The 27,508-nt window shown below is 47.5% G+C and overlaps 1 protein-coding gene across 2 annotated transcripts in view; it reads left to right on the forward strand.

Annotated features, from left to right (window-relative positions):
- Itgb5 (integrin subunit beta 5) overlaps positions 1-27,508 on the forward strand; it is a 116,550-nt gene that overhangs the window by 12,697 nt on the left and 76,345 nt on the right. For both annotated transcript variants that reach the window (XM_052740391.1, XM_052740390.1), the window contains exons 2-4: positions 3,072-3,157; positions 17,761-17,965; positions 24,552-24,801. In XM_052740391.1, the coding sequence (XP_052596351.1) occupies positions 3,072-3,157; positions 17,761-17,965; positions 24,552-24,801 (541 nt within the window). The remainder of the gene's footprint in view (positions 1-3,071; positions 3,158-17,760; positions 17,966-24,551; positions 24,802-27,508) is intronic.

The following is a 27,508-nucleotide window of genomic DNA, read 5'->3' on the forward strand; positions in this document are numbered from 1 at the left end:
TATGTTGAGGGGTGTCAGATTTTGGAGTTACAGACAGTTGTGAGCTGCCATGTGGGTGCTGGGAATTGAACCCGAGTCCTCTGGAAGAGCAGTCAGTGCTCTTAACCGCCGAGCCATCTCTCCAACCCCCAATAACTTCTTGAAGTACCTCGAGAGACATCAAAATGATCTATATTGGTCATGCTAAGACAATTTATAGCTTACTCTCAGTCGAGGAACCCATACTCACACTTGGGTGTGTCTTTCTTCTTAAGCTTATATTAAAGTATCTTCAATAAAAATCTCCCAACTCTGCTTGATAAACTGGCTAGTCCTGAAATTCTTTCCAGTGTTGAAGCCATGAATGCTGGGTTGGCCCAAGTCAAGGCCCTAAAAGATTAGGGAGCTCCAGTTGCTGAGGATGACAGTGGGAGCCGCGTCTCCATCTCCTCCCCACTGACATTTTGATTAGTGTAGAGTGGTAGTATATTTGAAGCTGGGGAGTATGGACCTCCAGCTTTTGTTCTTTTTGTTCAAGACTGCTTCGCCTCTTTGAGATAAATTTTAGGATTTCTTAAAACAATTTTAGTGGAAAATGCATAGGACTTGGATAGGAACTGCGTGACTCTGCAGGTCCCTTTGGGTAGCATATGTCTTTTAAACAATTATTCATTCTTCCAACCCATGTGCATGTCTGTACCAGGGTTTCTCTTTTGGGTCATCAGCCAGCCCCCAAATTGTAACACAGTGACTTCCTAGTTTTGAATGCTTGACCTTAGCTTAGCTCTTTTCTGGCTGGTTCTTTTAACTTAACCTCTTTCTCTTTCTCTACCTTTTGCCTTGAGGCTTTTTATATTTTTTTCCCCTTCTGTATGTATATTTTACTTTCACTGCCTCTCACTGGCTGGTGGCTGCCTGGCTTCTGGCTCTGGATGTCTCTCTCATTCTCTCCTCCTCTTGTTTCTCTTTTCTCTGGAGCCTAGATTTCTCCTATTTATTCTCTGCCCGCCAGCCCCTTCTATCCTTTCCCTGCCTAGCTATTGGCTGTTCAGCTCTTTATTAGACCAATCAGGTGCCTTAGGCAGGCAGAGTGAGACAAATGCAACACATCTTTCCATAATTAAACAAATGCAGCAGAAACAAAAGTAACACACCTTTACATAGTTAAAGTAATATTCTGCAGCAAAAATGAATGTAACACATCTTTGCCTAGTTAAAATAATATTGTATATCACATGTTACTCCATTTTTTTTTTTCTCCCAAAACAGGGTTTCTCTGTGTAGCCCTGGCTGTCCTGGACTCACTCTGTAGACCAGGCTGGCCTCGAACTCAGAGATCCACCCGCCTTTGCCTCCCGAGTGCTGGAATCACTGCCCGGTGTCACTCAATTTTTTGAAGCCTATTTAACGTGTATGACTGTTTTGCTGCATGTACGTACATGTACCATTTGTGTGCCTGGTTCCTGCAGAGATCAGAAGAAGGCACTGGATTTCTAGACGTGGAATTACAGATGGTTGTGGGCTGCCGGGTCCTCTTCAAGAGCAGCCATTGCTCTTAACTGCCGAGCCTTCCCTCTGGCCCCTCTCTCCTCTTTTCTTTCTTTATTTCTTCTTCTTCTTTTTAGATTGGAAATCCCCTTCGTTATTGAAATTTATTTCTGAGTTGGTTGCTTGTGTTTTGATGTTGTATATGGAATCGTGTTCTTTATTTTTCAGATAGCTTGCTGTCAGTGTATAGAACTGTACCGATTATTTACAGTATTAGTTTTTTTTTTAATTTTTTATTTACTTTTGTGTGTGTTTGTGTGTGCGAGCATGCTGCCGTGTGTATGTGGAGGTCAGAGGACAACTTCGGGGTTGGCTCTCTCGTCCCACCTGTGCGTGGATTCCAGAGATTGAGTTTGGGTCATCGTGTCCGGCAGGTGACTTTACCCACCGACTGAGCTGTCGTGTGGGTCTCTCTCTATAACTATGTTTATGATGTTTAATGGGACTTGGGAACACTCCCCTATTTCCCTGTGTTTCCTTCACCATTCTCTGTTTAATTTTATTTTCTTTTGTTTCCTTTTCCTCCCTTAAGAGCTGAACTGTTTGTCAGGCGTGTTGACACAGTCTTGCAGTCATAGTGGTTGGGAGGCTGAGGGAAGAGGATGGGGAGCCGCGGTCAGAGATTTAAAAAAAGTCAGCAAAACCCAAGAAAAGCCTCGAACCTTTTTCCTCCATCCTCCTCCATCCAGTGTGCACTTCCCCTGTCCTCTTTACAAAGCGGTGACCAGGCCACCCCGATGGGTCTGTTAGAGACTAATTAGGTCATTCTCATTCAGAGACAAATTCCGGAGCCTCACACAAGCTCCGCTCTTGGCCCGAGGCCATCTGTGCGTTGCTGAGAGGAAGGGAGCGACGGGCATGGTCAACTCCACCAAGGACTCCTGTGCTGTTGGTACAGCAGAGGAGGGAGGAGACAGAGCAGAAGATTTAATCTCACTGCCACGGTCGAGACCTCTCCCCCAGATGAGTGGGGCGGGAGAGGGAAGGCTGGCCTGGCTCTGAAGTTTCCTTCTAATATTAGCTTCCAACTTTTTTTTTATAATCAGGAATGTGTGCTGAATTAAAGTTGTAAAGTCCTCTACCGCCTCACACCTGTTAAGTGGTGACTCCCATCCTGTCCCTCTCCCAGGGACTCAGACTTCATTAGTGATGTATTATTATTATTACTATTATTATTATGTTGTTATTGTTGTTTTGTTTTGTTTTTCGAGACAGGGTTTCTCTGTGTAGCTTTGGAGCCTGTCCTGGAAACTCACTCTGTAGCCCAGGCTGGCCTTGAACTCACAGAGGTCCACCTGACTCTGCCTCCCGAGTGCAGGGATTAAAGGCGTGCGCCACCACTACCCAGCTTTATTATTATTAATTATTATTAGTGTGTGTATGCACAAAGGCCAGGAGAGGGCATCAGATTATGAGTACTGGGAACTGAACTCTGGTCCTCTGGGAGAGCAGCCAGTGTTCTTAACCACTGAGCCATCTCTCCAGACCCGTTAATGATGTTTCTGGTCAGAAACTAATGGGTGTATCTTCATCTTGCTTTGAAGGGCTCAACATATGCACTAGCGGAAGTGCCGCCTCGTGTGAAGAATGTCTGTCAATTCACCCCGAATGTGCCTGGTGCTCCAAAGAGGTATGTGTGATCGGGAGGGAGAAAAGGATGGGGGCGGGCTGCGGGGGACCAGAGCACACAAATGGACCTCAGAAGCTGAGCAGGTGCTGGCTCATTCCCATGTCTCTGGCTTGTTCTAGATATTTGCCTACAAGAGTTCTGCTGCAGAATTAGATCTTCAGCCCTCCCCGCCACCTCACCTCTCCAGGGTTTTTTGTTGTTGCTGCTGTTGAGACAGTCTCATTAAGTTGCCTGGGCTGGCTCTGAATTGGCTCTCTAGCCTTGAGTTTGCAGCCCTTCTAACCTCCCCTTCCCCAGTACCTGAGATTATATCCCGTGCCAGCAGGCCCATCTCAAAGCTTCCTTTTCTGGGTTCCTTCTTTCTCGTTTTGTTTGTGTGTGGTGCTGAAACCGAAGGCCTTGTGTACCTAGGCAAGTGCGTTAGCGTTGAGCAATGTTCTAGCCTCGGTAGACGGGGTTGCTCACTACGTCACACTTTACTTTGGTTTTCTTTATCGGGGATTGGATTCAGGGCCTACCTGATCCACCACTGAGCTAAATCCCCAGCCCACAGGTTCTGGTGGTTCTGGTCCCTTTGTAGTGTTGAACGTTAATCAGAGAAACCAGATTGTGTTCTGTTTGACGTGGGAACCAGTGAGGACTCTGCTGTAGGCTCCTGATCTTTGGGTGAGCATTTTGAGGAAGAACTGAGCTTGGGAAGTGAGTTTCTTGAGTAACAACTCAGGCCTTGGGCTAGTGGTGTCTATAAATACCATAATGTAAAGTAACGACTCTGCCTTTAAAGGAAGTTAAAAAAAAAAAAAAGTTTATGCTGAGCCACTGTGGCCTAGGAACAAGGATTCCAGTATGTTCTACGATGGACAAGTTAAATAAACGTTTGTAGTCACAGAACAAAAGGAAGTCAGATGTACATTTGCTGCTCACATTGGTGGTAGCATCTGGAAGGCTCTGCCACAAAGCTGGGGATCTCTTTCATAGGTTTTCTTTTTCTTTACTTATTAATTAATTAATTAATTAGTCTTTTAAATTTTTAGTTAGAGACAGGGTCTCACTATGTAGCTCTGGCTATTCTGGAATTCACTATTTAGACCAGGCTGGCCTTGAACTCACAGAACTCTGCCTCTGTCAAGTGCTGGGATTAAAGACCTGCGCCACCATGCCTGGCCCTTATTTATTTATTTGTTTTATTTTTTACTATGTGTATGTGTGTGGGTTTGTTCATGTGAGTGCAGAGGCCAGAGCCATCAGATCCTCTGGAGCTAGAGTCACAGGCGGGTGTGAGCTGCCCAACATGGTTCTGGGACAGTAGAATGCTCTTACTGGCTGAGCCATCTCTCCTGCCCTGTAGGGTTCCTCTTTTCTTTTGTAGGGTCTGGGATAGTTGGTCTTAATTGTCAATTTGGTAGAGCCTAGGATCACCTGAGAGCAGGGTCTCTGGGCACGCCTCTGGGGAGTTCAACCGATGACATTAATTGAGTGAAGAAGACCCACCCTCTGTGGTTGGAGCCATTCCCTGCCTGAGATCCTGGACTGTATGTGTAACTTGAGAAGAGGAGATGAGTGAGAGCATACTTGGATCAGTCTCTGCTTTGTGATTGTGAGTGTCATGTGACCAGCCGCCTCAAGCCCCTGCTGCTGAGACTTCCTCACCTGATGCATGGCGCCCTAGAACTGTGATGGACTGTTCCCAGAACTGTGAGCTAGAGTAAGCCCTTTCTCCCCTAAATTGCTTTTATTAGAGTCTTTCCTCTCAGCACCAGGAAAAGAAACTGAGACAGGGTCTCTAGCCCAGGCTGGCCTCAAGCTCCCCATGGAGGTGAGGATGGCTGTGGACTTCTGACCCTCCTACTTCCGTTTACTGAGTGCTGGGACCACGGTCCGTGCTGCCGCCCTTGGTCGATGCGGTGCCGTGTGTGTGTGTGTGTGTGTGTGTGTGTGTGTGTGTGTGTGTGTGTGTGTGTGTGTGTGTGTAAACCAGGACCTAGTCCACGTTAGGCCAGCGCTCCACCAACTGCACTGTATCCCCTGCTCTGCCATAGATTTTTGATGCTACAGCTTTCTTAGTTTTAGGATTGGTGGAGCCCAGAGTCCGCCACGCTTAGTGATGAAGTTTGTTTTGAAGTTGGATTGAGTACTACGGGTAAATAGATCTTAAAGGGCCCAAGGCTGCCCAGGATAGTTTCGATTCTTGACTTACAGCAGTGTGGCTCTCCTTAATCCTCTTGTTCTAGTCAGGTTGTGGGGCCCTTACTAAACATGCAGCTTCCTTAGAGAACAGTGTTTCACACGGCACGATGCTGGATGGCTGTCATCATAGTTATGGCTTATTTAATGCTTATTAGATAATCAGCCTCCATGGAATGATTTTAGTTAAAAGATGGATACAGCCAGGTGTGATGACGCATGCCTGTGATCTCAGCACTTAGGAGGCTCAGGCAGGAGGACCTTAGGTTAGAGGCCAACCTGGGCTACACAGCAGGACCCTGTGTCAAGAGCAGAACAAGGGCTTGAGAAATGGCTCAGCAGTTAGGAACACACACTGCTTTTGCAGAGGACCCAAGTTTGGTTCCCAGGACCCATACCCATGGGAGCTAGCTCACAACCACCTGTAACTCCAGCTGCAGGGAATCGGACACCCTCCTGTGCTTTGAGGATACCTGTGCTCACATGTACACATACCCACACATACAGACACACATATAACACATAATTAAAATTAGAAAGTAAGCCGGGGGTGGGGGGGGTGGTGGCATGCCTTTAATCCCAGCACTTGGGAGGCAGAGGCAGGCGGATCTCTGTGAGTTCAAGGCCAGCCTGGTCTACAGAGAGAGTTCCAGGAAAGGCGCAAAGCTACACAGAGAAACCCTGTCTCGAAAAACCAAAAAAAAAAAAAAAAAATTAGAAAGTAAATCGGGCTAGAGAGATGGCTCAGCAGTTAAGAGCACTGGCTGTTCTTCCAAAGGTTGTGAGTTCAATTCCCAGCAACCACATGGTGGCTGAAAACTATCTATAATGAGATCTGGTTTCCTCTTTGGGCCTGCAGGGATACATGCAGGCAGAATACTGTATATAATAAATAAATAAATCTTTAAAAGAAATAGAAAGTAAATCTTATTTTAGAAAGTCAAAATGACAACAAGGCTGTCATTTTTTTTTCTTTTCTTTTTTTTTATTTTTGAGACAGTCTCACTATGTAACCCTGGCTCACCTGGAAAACTCTGTGTAGACCAGGCTATCGTGGAACTCACAGAGATTCCCTTTGCCTCTGCCTCCCAAGGGCTGGGATTAAAATATGGTGTGATTTTCTCTTCAGCACAGTGGCTGTGCCTTAATTTGCTGCTATTTCAGCTAGCAACTATGACTCCTCACTTACCCGCCTGCTGCAGCCTGGCATGAATTCTGTTCCTGAAGGCACCAGCTCTGCTGCTGCTACTAAAGATAGCTTTAACTGAATCTCTATTGTTCTATTTATAAATAAGACTTGAGATTCAAAGGCTGGGGTGAAAACCTGCTAGCTCAGAGAGGTTGAGTAGCAACTAGCTGACCCTCTCTCCTTGCTGGTGTCTCTGAAAAGGCCCCTCCCTCCAATCCACCAAATGAACAAACAAGATGCGCCACTCCAAATCCCTCCCTACTGCTTCCAGTGTGTCTCTCTATCTCTTCCAGAAAACCTCTGATGCTCTATGGTTACTTTCTGTCAACTAGTTGCTATCTCAGCCTCTTGACCCAAGGTTAATTTTATTTAATTAATGCAAATGCAAACTTGAGTTTCACAGTGTGATCAAATACCCCCCAACAGTGTGATGCCCAGCACCATTTCTTTAAGTCATATAGGAAGGAATGTGCTTGGGTGATGTTAGATATATTATTATCACCAAGCAGTGCCAATATTAGGTAGGCCAGTTGTCTTAGTGTTCTGTTGCTGTTAAGAGATGCCACGACCACAGTGTCTTCCTTATAAAAGAAAGCATTTAACTGGGGCTTGTTTATAGTATCAGAGATTTAATCCTTTACCAGCTGGAGGGAAGCATGGTAACACACAGGCATCATGGTGCTAGAGAGGAGCTGAGAGTTCTACATCTGGATTGACAGGAAGAAAAAGAGCCACTGGGCCTGGTTTGAGCATTTGAAACCCAAAGCCAGTCCCCAGTGACACACTTCCTCCAGCAAGACCATACCCATTCCAACAAGGCCACACCTCCTAATCCCTCTCAAGTAGTACCATTCCCTTATGACCAAGTATTCAAATATTTGAGCCTATGGGAGCCATTTCCATCAAACCACAACACCAGTTTTTTCCCTCCCTCTCTCCTTCTCTCCTTCCTTCCTTCCCTCCTTCCTTCCTTCCTTCCTTCCCTCCCTCCCTCCCTCCCTCCCTCCCTCCTTCCCTCCTTTCTTCCCTCCCTCCCTCCCTCCCTCCTTCCCTCCTTTCTTCCCTCCATGACTTCCTTCCTTCCTTCCTCCCTCCCTTCCTTCCTTCCTGGATTTAGTGCCTTACAAACACAAACACAATACTTGGTCACTAGGACAATGACATCTTATGCACCAGAGTATATTTAGCACCAGAATCGCTGCCACTTTGGCACAAATGATGTCAATCGAGGGAGGCATACAGTACACATCACCTTACATCTTGGTTCATGAGGAACATGTTCTTTGAACAATGTTTTGCATGAATTAAGCACTATAATAGTCTCATTGTAAAATTTTAATATTTGTCCTGGTCTCTAAACCTAGTGTTTGGGGGAAATGAATGATTTCTTTTTTTTTTTTTTAAGACGGTATTTTTCTGTCCTAAAACTCATTTTGTAGACCAGGCTGGTCTTGAACTCACAGAGATCTGTCTCCGAGTGCTGGGATTAAAGGCGTGTGCCACCACCGCCACTGGGCCAAAATGCTCAATTTCTAAGCTGCTCTTTCTTTTTCTTTTTCTTTTCTTTTCTTTTTTTTTGAGACAGGGTTTCACTGTGTAGCTTGGGTTGGTCTGAACTCGCAGAGATCCACTGCCTCCGGGGTGCTGGGATTACAAATGTGTGCTGCCATGCCCAGCTAAGCTTCTTGTCTTGAAGGAAGTTTCCAGGTCACTTCTCTAAACTGTTGTTAGAACTGTGGAGCACAAACTCTCTCCCTTTGTGAGTAACAGGAGGCAGACTTGTAGTTTGGGCTGGCTCAGTCTGTGCGGTGTGGTGTTTGGTGTGTGGGAGGTCCAGGAGATAGCTTCTGGAGGTACTAACACGCTTGCTTTATTGATGATGTTCTGAGTCCCAGAGAGGTGGAGCAACTCCTTCAAAGCCACACACACACACACACACACACACACACACACACACACACACACACACACACACACGTGTCAGAACTGGGCTGGGATTTGCCAGCCTCGCTTCTGAACCTCAGGTCCTCTAGATGACGGTGCCTCTTGGCACATGGACTCAGCGACCTCCGTGCGGTAGGAATCCGTAACTAAACAAGTTACTCCGAGAAAGGGGCCCGTGTGGAACCGACTTGTCCTGTCTGTAGTACCTTTGTTACGAACCTTCGCTGGAATCATTTGTAGTTCTCTCTGATGTCCAAGCCAGATCCAGGTCCTCAGGGACTTGCTTCCGGCTCACTGCTGTCCCTGGTCCACCCTCAACGCTTCTGTCACCGAGGGGGACTGCTGAGACTCCCGAGTGTCACTTGGTAAAGCCCACATAATGCCCCATGCTGCTACCTCTCCCTGGGGGCCTCCCCTCCTTCCCTTTGCTTTCAGCTTCTGTTCAAGAGTCAGTTCAAGCCTTGTCTACTCTGGGAAGATTTTCCATGATAGACCCGTCTCTCTGTCCATCCATCTACACAGCTGCCCATTCATTGGTCCATCTGATGTGAGAAAGGGAACTCCCTCCACTGGAAACGTAGGGTATGGGTTTAATCTGCGCATTGCTGTATCTAGCCTTCTCGCTGACAAGGGTCCTCGCCAGTAGTAGTTCCTCAGTAGGTATCAGTTGAAGGATTTCATTGGATGGCTGTTTGTTGTTACATGCAGCGTTCAGGTCCTGACCTGCTCTTTGCCTTTGTGTCTCCCAGTACCTCTGTATTATAACCTTTTCCCATACTTATCTCCTCTTACTGGGTTAATGTGTGTTCCTACCTGTGGCCAATGAAATAATCATCTTTTTGTCTAATCCATACCCAATGTCCTCCCAAAGTTCAAACAGGAATTCATATTTGATGAAAGAGGCTTGCTAAACAGACATGGAGTTAGGCAAAGTTTAAATCCCAGCTTTGCCATGATTTACTCTTGGTCTGAGCCAGGGCCTTTTGTAGCCCGGGCTGGCCTTGACTTGCTGTGTATCTTAGGATGACTTTGAACTTCTGATGTTCCTGTTTCTACCTCCTAAGCTTTGGGATTGCAGGTGTATCACCACAGTCTGTTTGCTTGTTTGTTTGTTTGTTTGTTTACATAGTAGCTTGCAATGTAGCTCAGGCTACCCTCAAATTCAGCCATCTGCCTCTGCCTCCTGAGTGCTGGGGTTTTTAGGTGTGAGGTATTTCATTGCCCCACACAGCTACTGTTAATTTCTGGAAACATTAGCCAGCACCTAGCCTTACATGAGGTTGTGACCAGGAAGGCTTCTAATGAACTGAACCTCTATTGGTGAAATTATTAAGGCCACTCCATGTGGTTAAAAGGGAGGTTTATTTAGTGGTGTAACTTACAAATGAAGGGATAGGTAGGTTGCAGGGTTTAGGAAAGGCATGGCGCAGTCCGGCCGGTCTACCTCCAGCGTCCAGGGTCCAGGAACCAAGAGAGACGGTGCATCTGGATCTCGGTCTTCAGGGCCCTCTCTTGGCCCCGCCTTGTAGGCGTGACAGTTACCGAAGCATTAATGGGGGTTGGAACTTCCAGATCAAGGTTGGAATGGCTACCCACTGCAAACCTCCCAAATGGCTGAATGGGTCAGCTGGTAAATGGCTGTTGTTGCCTATGCGCGTATTCTGATGAAATGGGCGGTGGGTTCTGGGAGCCAGGGTCTCTTTTTTATTCTTTTTTTCTTATACAATACTTCCAAAAGCCTGACCACATACTGACAGTGAGTCAATCATTCTAAGTGACACGTTGTTGGTCTAGTCCACACTCTGGGTCCCTAGCGAGCCCACTGGGTACCCTCTCTGCTTGCGCAGAACCTCATTCTTGGCTGCACTGCAGTGCAGCTTCCCAACTCTGGGGTGAGGCATCCCTGGGGCATTGGTTGTGTTTTAGGATGCTAGGGCTGGCAAATTCGGGAATGGTTTTGATCTAACTTGTGTCTTAGCAAGGCGGAGTACAGCTTGTGCCTTCTAAGCCACATTCTGGGATGCTGCTAGAGGAGCAAGGTCTCTCTGCCAGGAGCATGTGACACATGAGCATACTCAGGGCTGGTACCCAGTGGATCCTAGCCAGAGTTAGCCAGAGAGGCGTTTTAATTTGTTTTGCAGACAGGATCTTAATCTGTAACTCAGACTGCCCTTGAACTCAGGATCCCCCCCTTCCTCAGCTATGCATCCTGTCACCACCAGCCTCATCTCCCAGGGACCCTCTGCTAGGGGACCCTGTCTCTGCATTTGACCCTAGCTGTGACCTCATGTCCGCTTCCCTGCCACTGTGTTCTTCCGAAGGAACTGAGCTGGAGGCAGCCCGTGGCTAGTCTCCCTTAGTGCTTCTTGCGGCTTCTCTGCCCGCCTCTGCAGCATGGCCGTTTGCATTGCTTCCCGTGGTGGCAGGAGGCTTCAGCCTTACTCTCTGCCTTTAGCACCAGGCTCTCCAGACCCTTTCCTACGTAGAGAGAGTGGTGTGCAAGCCGCGCTCTGTCTTACCCTGTCCATGGCCCTGCCTCTGTCCTCATGGCATACTCCGATCCTCTTAGAACACTTACACTCTTTGTCCTGCCCAGCAAGGTCACACAGCAGATGCCATCTGTTTATTATCTGCAGTGATAATTTTGTCTTTTTTTTTTTTTTAAATTTTCGAGACAGGGTTGCTCTCTGTAGCCCTGGCTGTCCTGGAACTGATTCTGTAGACCAGGATAGCCTTGAACTCACAGAGGTCCGCCTGCCTCTGCCTCCCACTTGCTGGGACTAAAGGCGTGCGCCACCACTACCCAGCATCCATCACTTGAACTGTAAATTTTGCTCTTCCCTCAGCCAAGAATGAGAGTGGACACTTTGGGGGCAGGCTGGGGGCAGCCCACATTCCCTCCACTGTCTCAGAGTCCCCACTACACCTGGCTACCATGAGAATGAGGAGATAGTGCAGCTGGGTGCCAGAAACCAAGGGAGAGGGAGTTGAGTGACCTAGTGGTCTATGTCCTGGGCGGGCAGGCCAGTGTAGCCTGCAAGAGGACAGGCCGAGGAGGCCATGGTCCCAGGAGGTCGGAAGACAGGTTATGGAGGGTACGGAGGACAAAGGGAGGCAAAGCTGGCACTCAGATCTGGGGAGCATGGGTAGGTTGCAAAGGTGTGACTGTTAAGATGCAGTGAGGTGATGTGATCATGGACAGTACCAGGATGCTGGGAATTCTAGAAGGAGAAGCACCAAGCTAGGCAAGGCTGCCACTGTGGCTCTGACGTCCTGTGGGAGGGCAGTGAATTGCATGGGCGGGAAGAGGTCAGACGTGGAAGAAGATGGGTGTGGCCCCAGCTGGGGGAGGTGCCCTTGGCCCTTGCCCTTGGTGGGTGTGGATAGGATAGGAGGGAGGTCAAAGCTTGAGGGAGACAGGTAGGAAGCCAGGAAGCAAGAAGAAACATTCTGAGACATGATGGTGGCAGGGAAGGTAGAGAAGCCAGAATCTTTTTTTTTCTTAAGCTAGAAAAGAAATGAAGTATACACACACACACACACACACACACACACACACACACACACACACACACCCCAAAAGAAAACAAAGATAAAAACAAAAAAAAAACCTTCCAAAACCAGTGTTTGGCCAACTCACAATGAAATGTACATTCATTAAAAGACTCTCTCTGTGCTGGGCTAAGGGAGCAGAATCATCTTGGTCTACTGTGGATGCCTCATAAATATTTGTGCACTGAATTAAATGAGCCGGTTGAAAGCTGGCACAGCAATTTCTCCACCACCACCACCACCACCACCAATCCCCCGCCTTTCCCTGCCCCGAGGCAGGAAGCCTGCATGGCAGTGAGTTTCTGGCATACACCACACATTCTGGTTTGTCATCAGTTACCACCCCCCACACACTCCCCCTCGGTGCATGAGGGCCTGCCAAGCTGGAGTGCGGCTTGCGCTGGTCAGAGGCTCTGGCCCTGCTGTATCCAGTGAGCAAGGCCAGCCGCAGCGAGCAGCCAGCTTCCCCGGGCCCTGCAGTTTCCCTCAATCTCTCTGACTCTTCCAGAACCAAACCCATCCTTCCTCCAAATGACCACCGCATCGCCCCTTAGCCGCAATAGATAGGAGTGTTTTGAAATAGTGCGAGGATGGCCCGACACAGACAGAAGGGCCTGTGCACTCCGGCCTTGATGCCAGCCTCTGGAGCTCCCCTGAGCACTGGCCTGGACCGCTGGGAAAAGGGATTTGGTTAGTGAAATGTGCAGGGAAGAAGGGGTTTCTGTGGCAGCAGCAAATAGCACCTTCAGCGTGACATGGCAGGTGACGGAGGGAGGAGAGGCTGGCGTGGTGACTCACAAGTTCAGGTTGGGAACACCTCCCTTTCCTTTCTTGGATCGTTAGCACGGTGTAAAGCTATCGAGGAGGACTTGGGTTCTCATTTCTATTCTGTTACCACTGTCGATCACTTGTCTGTGACATGGGCCCTTTGGGAGTCCATAGGAGACTTTGATCAGGGTGTTTCCTGTGGGGTCCTGGTTCACGTGGTGCTTGTTCATGTCTGAAACAGTGAGCAGCTGCCATGGCCACTGGAACCCCACCTTGAACTAGTTTTCTCTTTTTCTGTCTTGAGATGAGTCCTTTCCTCATTCCTTAGTGGCGTGTACCTCTCTGTCCTTATCAAGAAGGTGTTTGTCCTTCAAGGCTGATGGGTGGTGGGAAGATCTTTGCATTTGGGGCTACAAAGCATCACTGTGTTGAGAAGCATGGAGTCTGAGCTTGGTCATTTTCCTGCTGCAGAATTCTGCAGTGGCCTTGGATACAGAGAGCAATGAACTTGGGCCCAGATGTCAGGGGACGAGATGAACTCAAAGTTCTTGGGTGACTGAGACATGCGGATCTTTGATTCCTCATCGGTAGAAGAGGGATGGGCAGTAGGCCACTCATTCATTTTGGAATGGGATGTGTCCAGCACCTGGCAGAGGACTGGGTGTGAGGTCTCTGTGGTCTGAAGCTCCTGAGACATCAGACATCCAACCACTGTGAAGACGACTTTTCCCATTATAAGTCTCTTTTATAAGGTTTTCTAATTGGTTTCAAGAGATGGCTCAGAGGTTAGGGCATATTAAGTCTTCTTGCAGAGTGTCTTGAGTTCAGTTCCCACCAACATCAGGCGGCCCACCACTTCTTGTAACTCCAGTTTCAGGAGATCTGAACTCTGTTGGCACCTTTTCTTACATGTGTATATCCTCAGCTCCCCCTCCCCCCGCCTCCCACAAGTGCACCACACAAATACACACACACACACACACACACACACGTACATGTAACCAAAAATAAAATTTAAAAGGCTTTATAATTTGATGTATCTTGATTCACAGAGATGAATGCCTATTGGGACATTTTCTTGGTTTATATTGTTTTCACACCTGGAAGGTCATGGAGCTCAGAGCAGCCTCTGGTCTCTGTGACTCTTGCTTTCCTCTCTTTAAAAAGCCCTCTGTCCTGTGCAGAACTTAAATAACTAGGAAGGAGCTCAAGATAGCAGCGATCTTAGGTGTAGGGGTTCAGCTCCCTGCTGGGGTTTCAACACTCTGTCCCTTCATTAGGCCACAAGGAAGAAATTAGCTAAGGCTGTATCTGGGCCATGTCAGAAAGATGGTCCATTTTTAAGGCCATCCTACCTGCCTCTCATCCAAAAGTTCTATACACGTGCCGTTCCTGGTATTGTCTCAGCTGATGGATCTGTGGCACTGGTTCTTCCGAGACAGCGACAAGGTTTTTTTGTTTTTTGTTTTTTGTTTTCCTCAAAACAGAGTTTCTCTGTGTAACAGCTCTGGCTGTCCTGGAACTTGCCTTGTAGACCAGGCTGGCTTCAAACACACGGAGATCCGCCTGCCTCTGCCTCCCAAGTGCTGGGATTAAAGGCGTGCGCCACCACTGCCTGGCAAGTGACAAGGTTTGACACATAGGTAAAGGTGTCTCAAAGACCATCGAGCACATTAGGGATACCACTGGGCCCGTCCCAAAGCGAGCGGCTGATCTGGGAAAGGGGAACAGTCACCATGCAAGTGATATGGATGGATGGTGCTAAGAAGAGGTCTCAGTTTGGTCCAAGTGGCATTCTGGATTCATTGTGGTCTATAAGGGGACTCTTCCTGAGACGAGGACTCTTGAGGGTGGACAGACTGACTCTGACCCGGCGTTTGGCAGAGTGTAAGGTGGTTAGAACCATGGGAAGGACTGAGAGGAGATGCTCATGCCTGCTGGTGGTAGGGCTTTGAGATGGACTGGTCCAGACGGATGCACTTCACAGTTGGAACTGTCCAGCCATTAGCTTTTAGAGCTGGAGGGGTCCAGAGACTCTTAGGGGATCAGTGAGCCGGGAACTCCGGGCCCTTCGAGCTCTAGGCAGCTCTTGAGGCTCTGGCACAGAACCTCAGGACTACAGAGTGGCTCGTGGGCCTCAGGTGTGGACTCTCCCTTCCCCTTTTCCTCCGTCATAGAAGTTCTATCAAGACCAGGTGTGACGACTACCTGGGGGCCAGTTTGGAAGCCTCAGTTTTGAAACCTAGGCCCAAAATTACATATATAATCCCCTTCCATATTCATGAAGTATAGTCACCAAGTTTTTTTTGTTTGTTTGTTTTTGTTTTTTTACAGTGACGATTCTCCAGGGGCTAAACACATAAGTTATTTTTTAAAAAATCTGAAATACCATTTATTATAAAACCCAGAAACAAAAGTAACTACATGGGTCTAGCACAGTGCATTTGACTTGACTTATTTAAAATACTGCAAGCTGGGCGTGATGGGTTATGCCTACAATCTCAGCAGTCAGGAAGCTAAGGCAAGAAAATTGCCACAAATTTGAGGTCAGCTTGGGCTAAAACAAGAATGAGTTTCAAAATCTTCTTGGGTTTTCTTTCTCCCGATTTGAGACAGGGTCTCACTGTGTAGCCCAGGCTGGCCTTGAACTCACAGAGATCCACCTGTTCCTGTCTTCCAAGTGCTGTGGTTATAGACGTGGCCAAAGCTCTTGACTTTTCAGCCTTAAAGTTTGCAAAGGTTCTCAAGTCATTGATTAGTCCTAGAACAGCCACACCCTTGATGGAGGGCGTGCCCCACTAGATTTTTATGCTTGTGCCTAGTCTGGCTTCTAACACAGCAGGCTGGGGACACTGACTCATCTGAAGCTTCACAGCCTTACTGGCAGCCAGCCAGGGATTATGTGGCCTGGTGTGGGTATCCACCCAGTACAGAAGGGAGAACAGCTTGGGCTCACTTTGCCGTGAAAAGTCTTTTCCTGGTGGGACTATAGCTCATTTGGTGGAGCGCTTGCTTAGCACGAAGCCCTGGATTCCATCTCTAGCACCTTATAAAATCAGCCCTAGCACTTGGGAGGTGGCGGTGGGTGGATCAGAAATGCAAGGTCATCTTAGGCTACAGGTAAGTTTGAAACCAGCTGGCCACATGACCCTGCCTTCAAACCAACAACCAACAAACAGCAACCAGATTTAAAAAACCAGACCCCGTTCCCAGAAATCATCCACACAGGTACCAGAGTTTATAGCAGAATAGAATTTTCGTTTTAAAATTAATGCCTCCAACTCTTGGTGCCCCTTATTAGGTTTCCTCATTTTAATACAGCTTTCTCCCGAATCCAACTTAAGAATCAACCTTCCCAGCCTTCTCAACCGTAAACACCCCACCACCACCACCACCACCGCCGCCGCGCGCGCGCGCGCGCGCACACACACACACACACACACACACACACACACATACACACACACACACACACACACACACACACATACACACACACACACACACACACACACACACACACACACACGCACACACACACACACACTTCTCCCCTTTTCCTTTCAGGTTTTTTGAGACAGTCTCATGTAGCCCAAGTTGGTCTCAGACTTGGTATGTAGCTCACTCAGGCTGGTCTTGAACTCCTGGTCCTCTGCCTGCTGAGTGCTGGAAATGTCACTGAGACTCTCATCAATACTTCTTTACTATATAAACATCAGTAAAGATGAAAATGAAAGTATATTTATTCATGTTTATTTTGTCCCAATGCAGAGAAAATTGTGTTTTCTGCCATCCTAGACACCCCCCCGCGCCCCCCGCGCTCTTACCTCTCACCCCCTTCTACCCCAAACCTGTGCAGAGGGGGGTCATGTGCACGCTAGGCAAGTGTTCTGTCACTGAGCTCCACCCCAGTCCTTGGCTTCACAGCATACATGCCTGGGAATGTCTGCTTAGTCCCCCTGTTTGTGGAAGATAACTCTTTTGAAGTGACTGATGGGCCGTGTTTTTCTTATGGTTTAGGTTGACCAGATGGTAAGATTATCTTATCAGAGACTGCAGCATTTATAATTTCTTTTATGTGCATTGGTGTGTTGTGCCTGCCTGTATGTCTGTGTGAGGTTGTTGGGTCCCCTGGAACTGGAGTTACAGATGGTCGTGAGCTGCTGTGTGGGTGCTGGGAATCTAACCCAGGTCCTCTGGAAGAATAAATAGCCAGTGCTTTTAACCTCTGAGCCACCTCTCCAGCCTCTGAGTATTTTCTTATGGTAGAAGACGTCTGCCAGGTCTGATGGGGGTGCACACCTGAATCTCTGGTCTGCAGAACGAGTTCCAAGACAGCAAGGGCTACACAGAGAAACCCTGGTTTTTGGTTTTTCAGGACAGGGTTTCTCTGTGTATGTAGCCTTAGCTCCCCTTGGCTGTCCTGGATCTTGCTCTGTAGACCAGGCTGGCCTCAAACTCACAGGGATCCGCCTGCCTCAGCCTTCCGAGTGCTGGGATTAAAGGCATGCCCTACCGCTGCCTGGAAAAAAAGACTTCTAGGAGCACACTGCCGATGTTGTGTGTTTGCACATAGGCTCCCACGTAGCCTTTCTTTTCTTTCCTCTGTCCTTCCCCTCTCTCTTTTTACACAGTGCTGGGCTCTAACCCAGGTTTTTGTACATGCTAAGCAAGCACTATTTACTCCAGGCTACAAACACAGCCAATTTCTTCCTCTTGCTGAATGTGTAGACAGGAATGTTTTTGATCACCAAAATCGACAGTGAAAGCAATCATTTTATATGCTAACATTAGTTCCCAAGAGGCCTGGGTGACCAGTGCTTTCGTCTGTCCTCTTAATCCTCATGCGGCATTTGGATGGGGATTAGCGTTGTCTCCGCTTTCAGACAGTGGAAATGGAGCGCAGAGTTTCAGACCCCACTCTGACGTCTGCCCGCTTTTGGCTTTTGCCTGTCTCTCCATCCAGTACTTTGGCAATCCACGGTCCGTCACCTCTCGGTGTGACTTGAAAGCAAACCTCATCCGAAATGGCTGTGGAGGTGAGATCGAGAGTCCAGCCAGCAGCACCCATGTCCTTCGGAGCCTACCCCTCAGCAGCAAGGGCTCCAGTGCCACGGGCTCTGACGTCATCCAGATGACGCCACAGGAGGTTGCGGTGAGCCTCCGGCCAGGTGAGTCTTCCTGGGGTTGTGTTGTGTGCTCTGGGCTCAGAAAAGCCCAGTGGGTGGGGTGTGGGCTTGATTGAGGTCAGAGCCGGGAGATGGTAATGGGATGAAGGGTTCATACCAGGAAGCAGAGTATAAGGTTGCTGGAGAGGAGGCTAGATGGAGTATCCTGGCTGTTTTTTTTTTTTTTTTTTTTTTTTTTTAAAGATTGTAGTAGAGGCCTTGTCTGCATGCATGCATGGGGCTTCGTCACTTCTGCAACAAACAGAATGAACAAGCAAGCCCCGACCCCCCCCAAAATGATAAAAACACAATATTGTGGTAGGATATGTATGTGTGTACATATATATGTACATATACAATAAATATATACATATGCACATATATACACATACATATATATACATATGCATACACACACACACACACACACACACACACACACACACACACACACACATATTTAGTCACACATCCTGCTGGCTCTCATGCAGTTTCTAGTATTAGAAAGAAGGTGAGAACAGTATTGGGTGTTATTCAGTGAGTGCAGTGGCAGGCAGGTCTGAGGGGGAGGGCCCAGCTCTGGGAGGACTAGGCGGTGAAGGGTCTGGCCACCCCATGAGGACACACACACAAGCCACAAAGATGTTTTGGTAGAGATGAACACTTGGGGAGGGGGCTGAAGAAAATTAGAATTCTAAAGTTCTAGCATCATTGTGATTATGTTTCTAGAGATAGAAATACTTGAAACCATGATGCCTCTTTTGAAGCACAGTTTTAATATTTATAAAGAGAAACAGGCGAAACCCTCGTATGTGGGGAGAGGGAACGGGGATGTTGTACTTAGCAAACATCTCAGTTCACCAAGTGAATGCTTGCCTCCTGGAAGCTCTTCCGGTCTGGGGAGAGCTGTCAGGTATGTGTGTGGGGATTAGCTCCTCCATTATATAGTTGTAGCCCGGCCCCTTACCTCAAAATAAGCGTTTGCTGAGTGAAAAGGAAGACTCACGCAAGACTACACAGGGACAGGCCTCAGCATGACTTGAAAGTTACTCCCTGAAGGCCAGGTTGCCATCTTAGGGTAGGTCTGAAGGAGAAGAGGGGGGCTGGGTGCTGAGAGGGGAAGAAGAGGGAAATGGAGAAGGATTTCCTCTTTATTTATTTTTAATAGCATCTTGGGCTGGAGAGGTGGCTCAGCCATTAAAAGTTTCATTTGCTTGTCATGGTGGCCTTCATTTTTATCCAAACACTTGGGAGGCAGAGGCAAGGTGATATCTAGGAGTTTGAGGCTAGCCTGGTCTACATTTTGAGTTCCAGGCCAACCAGGGATACATAGTGCAACCCTGTCTCAAAAACAATTCTATCCATCCATCCATCCATCCACCCACCCACCCACCCATCCATCCATCCATCCATCCATCCATCCATCCATCCATCCATCCATCCATCTGTGCACATGTGTGGAGGTCAGAGAACAGCTTGTGGGAGTCCATTCTCTGCTTCTATCATATGAATCCAGGGATCAAACTCAGCTTGTCAGTCTTTCCAGCAAACTCCTTTACCCTCTGAACTATCTCTCTTTGGCCCCTCATTTTTATTATTACTTTTATTTTTTAAATTTATTTTATGTGTGTAAATGTTGGCCTTATTTCTGTGCACCACATCCAGGCCTGGTGCCTGTGGAGGCCAGAAGAGGGCATTGGATCCTCTGGAACTGGAGTTACAGATGGCTTTGAGACACTCTGTGGTTGCTGGAATCAAACCCAGGTCCTTTGGAAGAGCAGCCAGTGCCTTTAACCATCGAGCCATCTCTCCAGCCCCCCTTCCATTAATTTTTTTTAGTTACATTTTATTTGTGTGTGTGTGTGTGTGTGTGTGTGTGTGTGTGTGTGTGTGTGTGTGTGTGTGTGTGTAGGTCAGAGAACAACTTTTTATGAGTCTTTTTTTTTCTTCCATCATATGGGACCTGAGATCAGACTCAGGCCATCAGACTTGGAGGCAGTGTGCCGTGACCTTTGGAGCCAACCATACTTGCAGGCCTCCTCCTTTAATTCTTAAGTAATAGTTTAAAACTATGTTTTGAATTGAGCTGTAATTCCCATATCACAAGATGTACAGTTTTGAAATGTTCAGGTCACTGGTTCTAAGTCGACTGTGAAGCTGGGTAACCACCACACGGTCTAGTTCCAGATCATTTTCACACTGGCAGTTGGACCTAGAAAACTACCCCTCCTCTTTCAAACCACTCTGTGATGTTGCCTGCAGAACACTCCTTCTCGGTTATATAACTTAGAGCCCTTCATTCATCCACGTTGTAAAATGGGCTTTTTCCTGATGCTTTTGAACCAGGGTCTCGAGGTGTATGTAGCTCAAGCCGACCTGGAATGTCTGAACCTTCCCAAGCCAGGAACTGCCATGACCCCTACTTCGTTCTTTTTATGGCCAAATGATCCTCCATGTGGTCAGGCTGCGCTTTAGTTGATGGACAGACTCTTTCCACTGGGTAATTTTGAACATTCATGTACAAGCTTTTTGGGGGCCATGTGTTTTCAATAAATTTGGGTCTGGAGCTAAGCGTAGAGTTGCTGGATCGTATGGTGATTCTGTGTTTAGCTTTCTGAAGAACTGCCAGACTTTAAGCAGGGCTTTGTATAAATACAAGGATCATGTTTTCCATTTTATTTCAACACTGGAAACTGTATGTCAGGATAAGAGTGTTTTAAAAAATCCTTAACAAAAGGCTTGAAATTCTTAGGACATGAGTTTTAAGTAAAACTTAGTGAGATAAGCAAAAGCTGGATAGTTGTCAAAGACTGGGACACTCCAAAGGGTCCCTTGAGTTAGTTATTCACCTTAGTCTGTTAGTTTCTTAAATGTTTCTTTTTTTTTTTTTTAAAAAAATGTATTATTGTTGTTTGTGTTTGTGCATGCGTGATGTGTGTGTGTGTGTGTTGTGCCACACATGTGCCGTGGTGTATGTGTGGATGCAGAGAACACCTTGTTTTTGAGACAGGGCTGGAGCTCACTCTGTAGACCAGGCTGGCCTGGAACCCATAGAGATCGATCCACCTGCCTCTGCCTCCAGAGTGCTGGGATTAAAGGTGCACTCCACCACACCCAGCCGGAGGATAACTTTTGCTGACAGCCTAAGTTCAGATCCTTGGAACCCACATGAAAAGCTGGATGCAGCAGCGCCTGTCACCTTAGCATTGCTGAGATGGGAGGTGGAAACAGGGAAGCTAGAAAAATTGCCTGCAGGTTGACTGGTCAGCAGCCGGGAGTCTATGGGTAAAGCTGCAGAAACAAGAGAGGCCTATCACTAACCAAGGTGGAAGGCAAGAACCAGCTCTGGAAAGTTGTCCTCTGACCGCCTCGTGTTGGGCACACATGGACACACAATGGGGACCCCCCCCCCCCCCCGCACCCTACACCACACACACACACACACACACACATTTATTTGACGCTGGCCCGTGTCTTTCTTTGTTAAGATCCTGCCATGTCTTGACTTGTAAACAAAGTCAGTCTTGGAGTTCTGGTCTCAGTCTAGCAGTGTTCACCATCTGAAGCATGTTCCCAAGGACAAAAGCGTAGTTTTCTTATTAAAGGGAAGCCAGAGCAAAGAAAGTGTTAAAATACCTTCCAGGCAGGTGACTAGTTACTACTTGATTACTGTGGGAGAACCTGTACTTGAGGAGCGGAGCGTTGGCAGGAATCCTGTGCTAAACACAGGCAGCCCTGGGAGCTTTGAAATCAGGGCAAGAGAGGGGCTGCTGGGTTGGGGGTAGGGGTGGGGACCTCCATTCTCTCAGGTGCAGGAGATCAGCTTCTCTTTGTAGTTCACTTTGTTGCATTTCTCTGATCCTACCGCTGGTCCTGAGGTGGGGATTATGCGGAATAGCAATAGAGAGAAGATGTTCAAGCCTGTAGGGCTCCCAGGTAGAGAGGGAGACTGTGGCGGGAGGGGGAATAACACATCCAGGCATGTGGCTTCGGATGTTGTCACCAGAGGCAGGCACATACCAGCTCTGTTGGTGAAGGTGAGGTCTATGCCCCCTGCTTAGGCCGTCAGTTAAAGTCCCAGGCAGTGCAAGACAGCAGCTTGCTGGGAAAGCGTGGAAGGGAAGAGTGTGTCTAAGCAAAGTCACACCCAAAGATGGGAAAAGTGCCCGGACCTTTTCCTGGCAAAATCACCCCACACATGGCTGTGGTGTCGCCAGCCTCGCTGTCAGCATGCAAACCAGGGAGACCACCCTTGCTGGGCTGCTGGAGTACTCCCCGAAGAGTGATACCCACACCGAGAGTGGATCGAGAGTGTCCATTCCACAAGAGCTGCTGACGGAACACATTCCACGATCACCAGGGCCTGTGGAGGAGGGTGTGACATTTAAAAGTCTCACATGTAATGGGCGGTGCTCAGCGCGATTGGTCCTACACTCCTTCCCACACCCTCTCTTTCCGTGGAACTGGGAGAAATGCTTCCTTTAATATTTGCAGCCTCCCTGTGGGGAAAAAAAAGAGTATATGTGCATGCACTTTCTCAATGAGCTATTTCTCTTAGAATTTAAAGCCAGAGACATTGGCCACTTCCCAGTATGAAGCAGGGACATCTGTATTTCATACCTGTGGTCTGCCTGCCTGTGCAAAGGCCAAAGCGGGCTACATGTAGAGTAGGGGGTCACCTTCCTTCTCCAAGTTCTTTCCTACTCCCCACTTCTCCCCCACCATGATAGGCATCCATCCCATGGAAAGACCTGCTGTAGCTGGCAGATGGGAGCCAGAGGCGCACTATAGCAGTTTGGAATTCATTTGGGGAGAAATCTTGGATATTCTTCTGCCTGAGTCAGACTGTATGATTGCTTTTAAAAATAGGCTCACACCAACAGGCGACCCAAACTACATCAGTCTTGAGGCAGCTGGAACAGTGCGTGCAAAAAAACAAGTCAGGAGAAACAGCCGCGACACTCCAACTGCATCGCACTTCATTTGTGCAAACTTTTATCATTCTGGAGCCCTGCTGTCCCACGGAAGTGCTTCCCGGCTTCAATAGGTGATCTGAGCATCACTGTTTTCATACTTAAGTAAACCTAGGTCCAGGTTGCATCCTGGTCTCGCTTATGGAGTATGTCTTATTTCCATTGGGAGGAGGAGAGGAAGCATGGAGGATTGAATTCTGTCTTGCAAGGACCAGGACTTAGCTTATGGAGGACCAGCTGGCCACACAGGATGCAAGGGGTTTCTCTGAGCTGTGACCCTGGCCAACCAAGTGTGGACCCCTTGAGTGGTGGCGAGGGCACTTTGGCTCTTGCATCTCTGAGTACACAAAGCACATACTCAAATTTCAGATGCTAGGGAGCAGTCCTGCCCCGGGCCGAATAGGACGCCTGGCAGCCCCGACAGGCCAGTGAGCTGAGGCAGACAAGTGAGCTGAACTTTGAAGTCAGTCCTAGGCCATTTGTGTGTAGAAACGATGACATGATTTAGGGATTTCTATCCCTCAGTGACTTTCCTGACTTGGGCTTCTCTCCAAACCCTGGGGGTGAGCTAGTAGGTCTCCTCGCTGCCTCCCTTTAATTAATTCCCCCTTTCCACACCTGCTGTCTGCCTTGCTACAGAACCCAGATCACTTTCTCTCTTCCTGTTAGTGTCTTTGCTCTTTTTGCTCTTTTTTAAAGTGGTAAATACAATACATGTTTTATACATAGTATGTGTATATTTTTTGATACTTTCATAGATATATACTTAATAGGTTTTGGTAATTTCAACCCCTACTTACCGCCACTACCTTCTTTTAGACTCTTCCATTGGAACCCTTCTTCCTAAGCCTTCCTATTCTTGGGTCTGTGGTGTGTGTGTGTGTGTGTGTGTGTGTGTGTGTGTGTGTGTGTATACACAAATGAAACACAAGTCTGTCACTACATCTGGAGCTAGGCTAGAGCCCAGTGATCTTGATCCTGCTGTCTCTGCCTCTCACAATACTGATGTCACAAGTGGGCTAGGCCACATCTGGCTTTTTATGTAGGTACTGGGGATTTGAACCCAGGTCGTATCGTAGTGTCTGCAGAGCAAATGTCTTACTCATGGAGCCATCTTCCCAGCCCCAAGTTACTGTCTTGCTTAGCCGCTTTGTTACCCCCACTCCCCATCCCGCCCCCAGCTCTCACTCACGGTCACTCCTCTTGTTAATTCCTTTGCTTTCTGTTACACACTTTTTCTGGAGCGTGTTAGTGGACTACATTCGGCCCAGTTTGCATGGGCATGTTCTGTGTTCACAGTTCCCCAGAGGTCTTTTTTGCTGAGAGACAGATACCATTACGGTTCCTCAGACACAGTGACACCGGCATTTGGAGAAGACCACCTGGGGCTTCTCTCAACACCTGTTCACTTCACTTCCAAGAAAACCTTTCTTTTTGGTGGTGTACCATCGTCCAAGACAAAGAAGACTTAATTTTTTTTGTGTGGGGGAGGTCAGACAAGTGTTCTACCGCATAACTACTCCTACGTGGGAAAAAGATCTTTGGAATAAGAATCCACCCTTTTATCCCAGCAAGTCACACGACCTCTAACGAGGGTGACCTCTCTGTCATCACAGGTGACCAGACTACCTTCCAGCTTCAGGTGCGCCAGGTGGAGGACTATCCCGTAGACCTGTACTACCTGATGGACCTTTCCCTCTCCATGAAGGATGACTTGGACAACATCCGGAGCCTGGGCACCAAGCTTGCTGAGGAAATGAGGAAGCTCACTAGTAACTTCCGGTTGGGTTTCGGGTCTTTTGTCGACAAGGACATTTCTCCTTTCTCCTACACGGCACCGAGATACCAGACCAACCCATGTATCGGGTGAGTGGCAAAAAGAGCTAGTTGGGGGAAACATTAGGCTTAGGCGTTGAATGATTAATGATGGCCACATTCTGTTCTTGACCTACATGTGAGAAAGTGAGCTGTCACGGGCTTGTATCAAGACATAAAGATCTTGTGAGACCTATTTATTTAGACATGGTGCTGGAGCTGAGAATGTTACTTCTTGACTTGCAGGCAACAGGAAGTTGACTGTCACACTGAGGGAAGCTTGAGCAAAAGAAACCTTAAAGCCCACCCCAACAGTGACACACTTCCTCCAACAAGGCCACATCTCCTCATAGTGCCACTCCCTTTGGGGACCATTTTCTTTCAAACTACCACATTCCACTCTCTGCTCCCCCAAAGACTTGTAGCCATATCATAATGCAAAACAAATGCATTCAGTCCAACTTCAAAAGTCCCCATAGTCTATAGCAGTCTTAAACTTGTTTCAAAGTCCAAAGTCTCTTCTGAGATGCATGGCAATCTCTTAACTATAATCCCCCTGTAAAAATCAAAATCAAAAAGCAGATCACATACTTCCAACATATAATGGCACAGGATATACATTACCATTCCAAAATGCAGGGAAAGGAGCATAGTGAGGAAATACTGGACAAAAGCAAGACCAAAAACCAGCACACAAACTCCAAACTCTGCAGCTCCGTGTCTGTCAAAACACTCTTCAGATCTCCAACTCCATTCGGCTTTGTTGACTGTAACACACTTCTTTCTCTTGGGCTGGTTCCACTCCCTGTTAACAGCTCTCCTCAGCAGGTATCCTACAACTCTGGCATCTCTGACATCTTGGGTTCTCCAAAGCAGTCCAGGCTTCACCTTCACAGCTTCATGCAATGGCCTCTCTACTAGGCTTCCATTCAGGGACGCCCCTGACACATGCCTGGCCTCAGCGGCTTTATTCCTTAACTCCTTTCTTCTATCCTTAACTCTAAAGCCAGAACCATGTGGCCCAACCTACCAAGTTCTGCTGCTTATTTTGGGCTGGAACATGGCCCCCTCATTCAATTACATCTTCACCAGCTTTCTGTCTTTCACTGCCTAAGCTTGACTGTCCTGAAACTTGCTCTGTAGACCAGGTTGGCCTCAAACTCAGAGATCCACTAGCCTCTGCCTTTCCAGTGCTGAGATTAAAGGTGTGCACCACCACATCAAATCTAAACTTTTTTTAAATTCCTTTTCACAGGTTGGAAATGTAGCTGAGTGGGATCTTGCCCTGAGGTCACCACTCCCTTTATTCCATTTTTTAATCTGTTTTGATTTAGCTGAACATTTGAACACAGGATTTAGCTGCATTCCACTTTCTGGTGCCCCTTTTCTCCTCAAATATTTTTCCTTGCTCAGCTTCTTCCTTTTCATTATAAACCTTCATTAGAGTTACCACTAATATCCACATGGCAGAGTCTATACTAGGCTGTTCTGAGATTTCTTCTGCCAACAGAACTAATCTAAAACTCTTCACTTTAGCTTCAGGTAGACTCTTCAGACAAAGGCAAAAAGTAGCCATTTTCTTCACCAAAATATCACAAGAATGGTCTCTAGGCAACATACTAAAATTCTTCTCCTGAAACCTCTTAAGGTAGCCGCTCCCCCCCCCCCCACCTTCATCAAATTCCACTCAGCACCACTGTCTTCCATGCTCCTACTAGTATGCCCCATTAATGAGTGCTTAAAGCATTCCACCCTTTCCTAACCCAAAGTACCAAAGTCCAAATTCCTCCAAACACACACATGGTCCAGCTTATCGCAGCAATACCCCAGTCCCTGGTACCAACTTCTGGCTTTGTTAGGTTTTTCATTGCTTTGAAGAGACACCATAACCATGGCAATTTGTATAAAGAAAACATTTAATTGGGGTGGCTCACTTAACAGTTTGAGAGGTTCAGTCCATTATCAGGGTGAAGAGCATGGTGGCATGCAGGCAGACTTGGTGCTGGAGCTGAGAGTCCTATATCTTATCTCAGAGGCAGCAGGAAGTCAACTGACTATCACACTAAGTGAAGCTTGAGAAAAGAGACCTCAAGGCCCGCCCCCACAGTGACACACTTCCTCCAACAAGGCCACACCTCCTAATGGTGCCACTCCCTTTGGGGGCCATTTTCTTTGAAGCTACCAGACAGCCTCTATGTGGGTTCTAGACTCAGGCTTTCACACTTGCTTGGTGAGTGCTTTGCCTGTTGAGCTTAGTTCTCTAGTCTTTTTTTTTTTTTCTTTTTTAATGACTGTATTTTGTTATATAGCCCTGGTTGTCCTCCAACTCACGATATACCCAGGGCAGGCCTTGAACTTACAGTCATCCTCCTGCTTCTGCCTGCCAGTGCTGGGGTTATAGGTGTTGCTGTCTTGCCTGGCTTCCTGTTTTAAATGAGTTTTTTGTTTTTTGAGTTTTTTTTTTTTTTTTCAAATAATTTAAGTGCCTGAATTAGAAAGCATTTTGCAAGTTATTAGCAAGCAGGAGTTTCTAACTTTTCACACAAAACAAATCCTAAAGTATACAATGGGCAGACTTGCTCTGGTTTATTTCCTGCTTATCTATATATCCAGTGGGGTCTCCTGGTCAGTGGATGCTTCTTCTCCAAGCAGTGGCTCAGGGATCTAGACCCCTTCCACACACAGCTTCAAGGTCACCCTGCCCGGAGGACTGTCCTTAAATGGGACTGTCCGCTCCCATACTCTGAAGTAGGAGGCC

This window comes from Peromyscus californicus, unplaced genomic scaffold (assembly GCF_007827085.1).
Source record: "Peromyscus californicus insignis strain IS unplaced genomic scaffold, ASM782708v3 Scaffold_16__1_contigs__length_79575227, whole genome shotgun sequence".
In the NCBI taxonomy this organism is placed as follows: domain Eukaryota; kingdom Metazoa; phylum Chordata; class Mammalia; order Rodentia; family Cricetidae; genus Peromyscus; species Peromyscus californicus.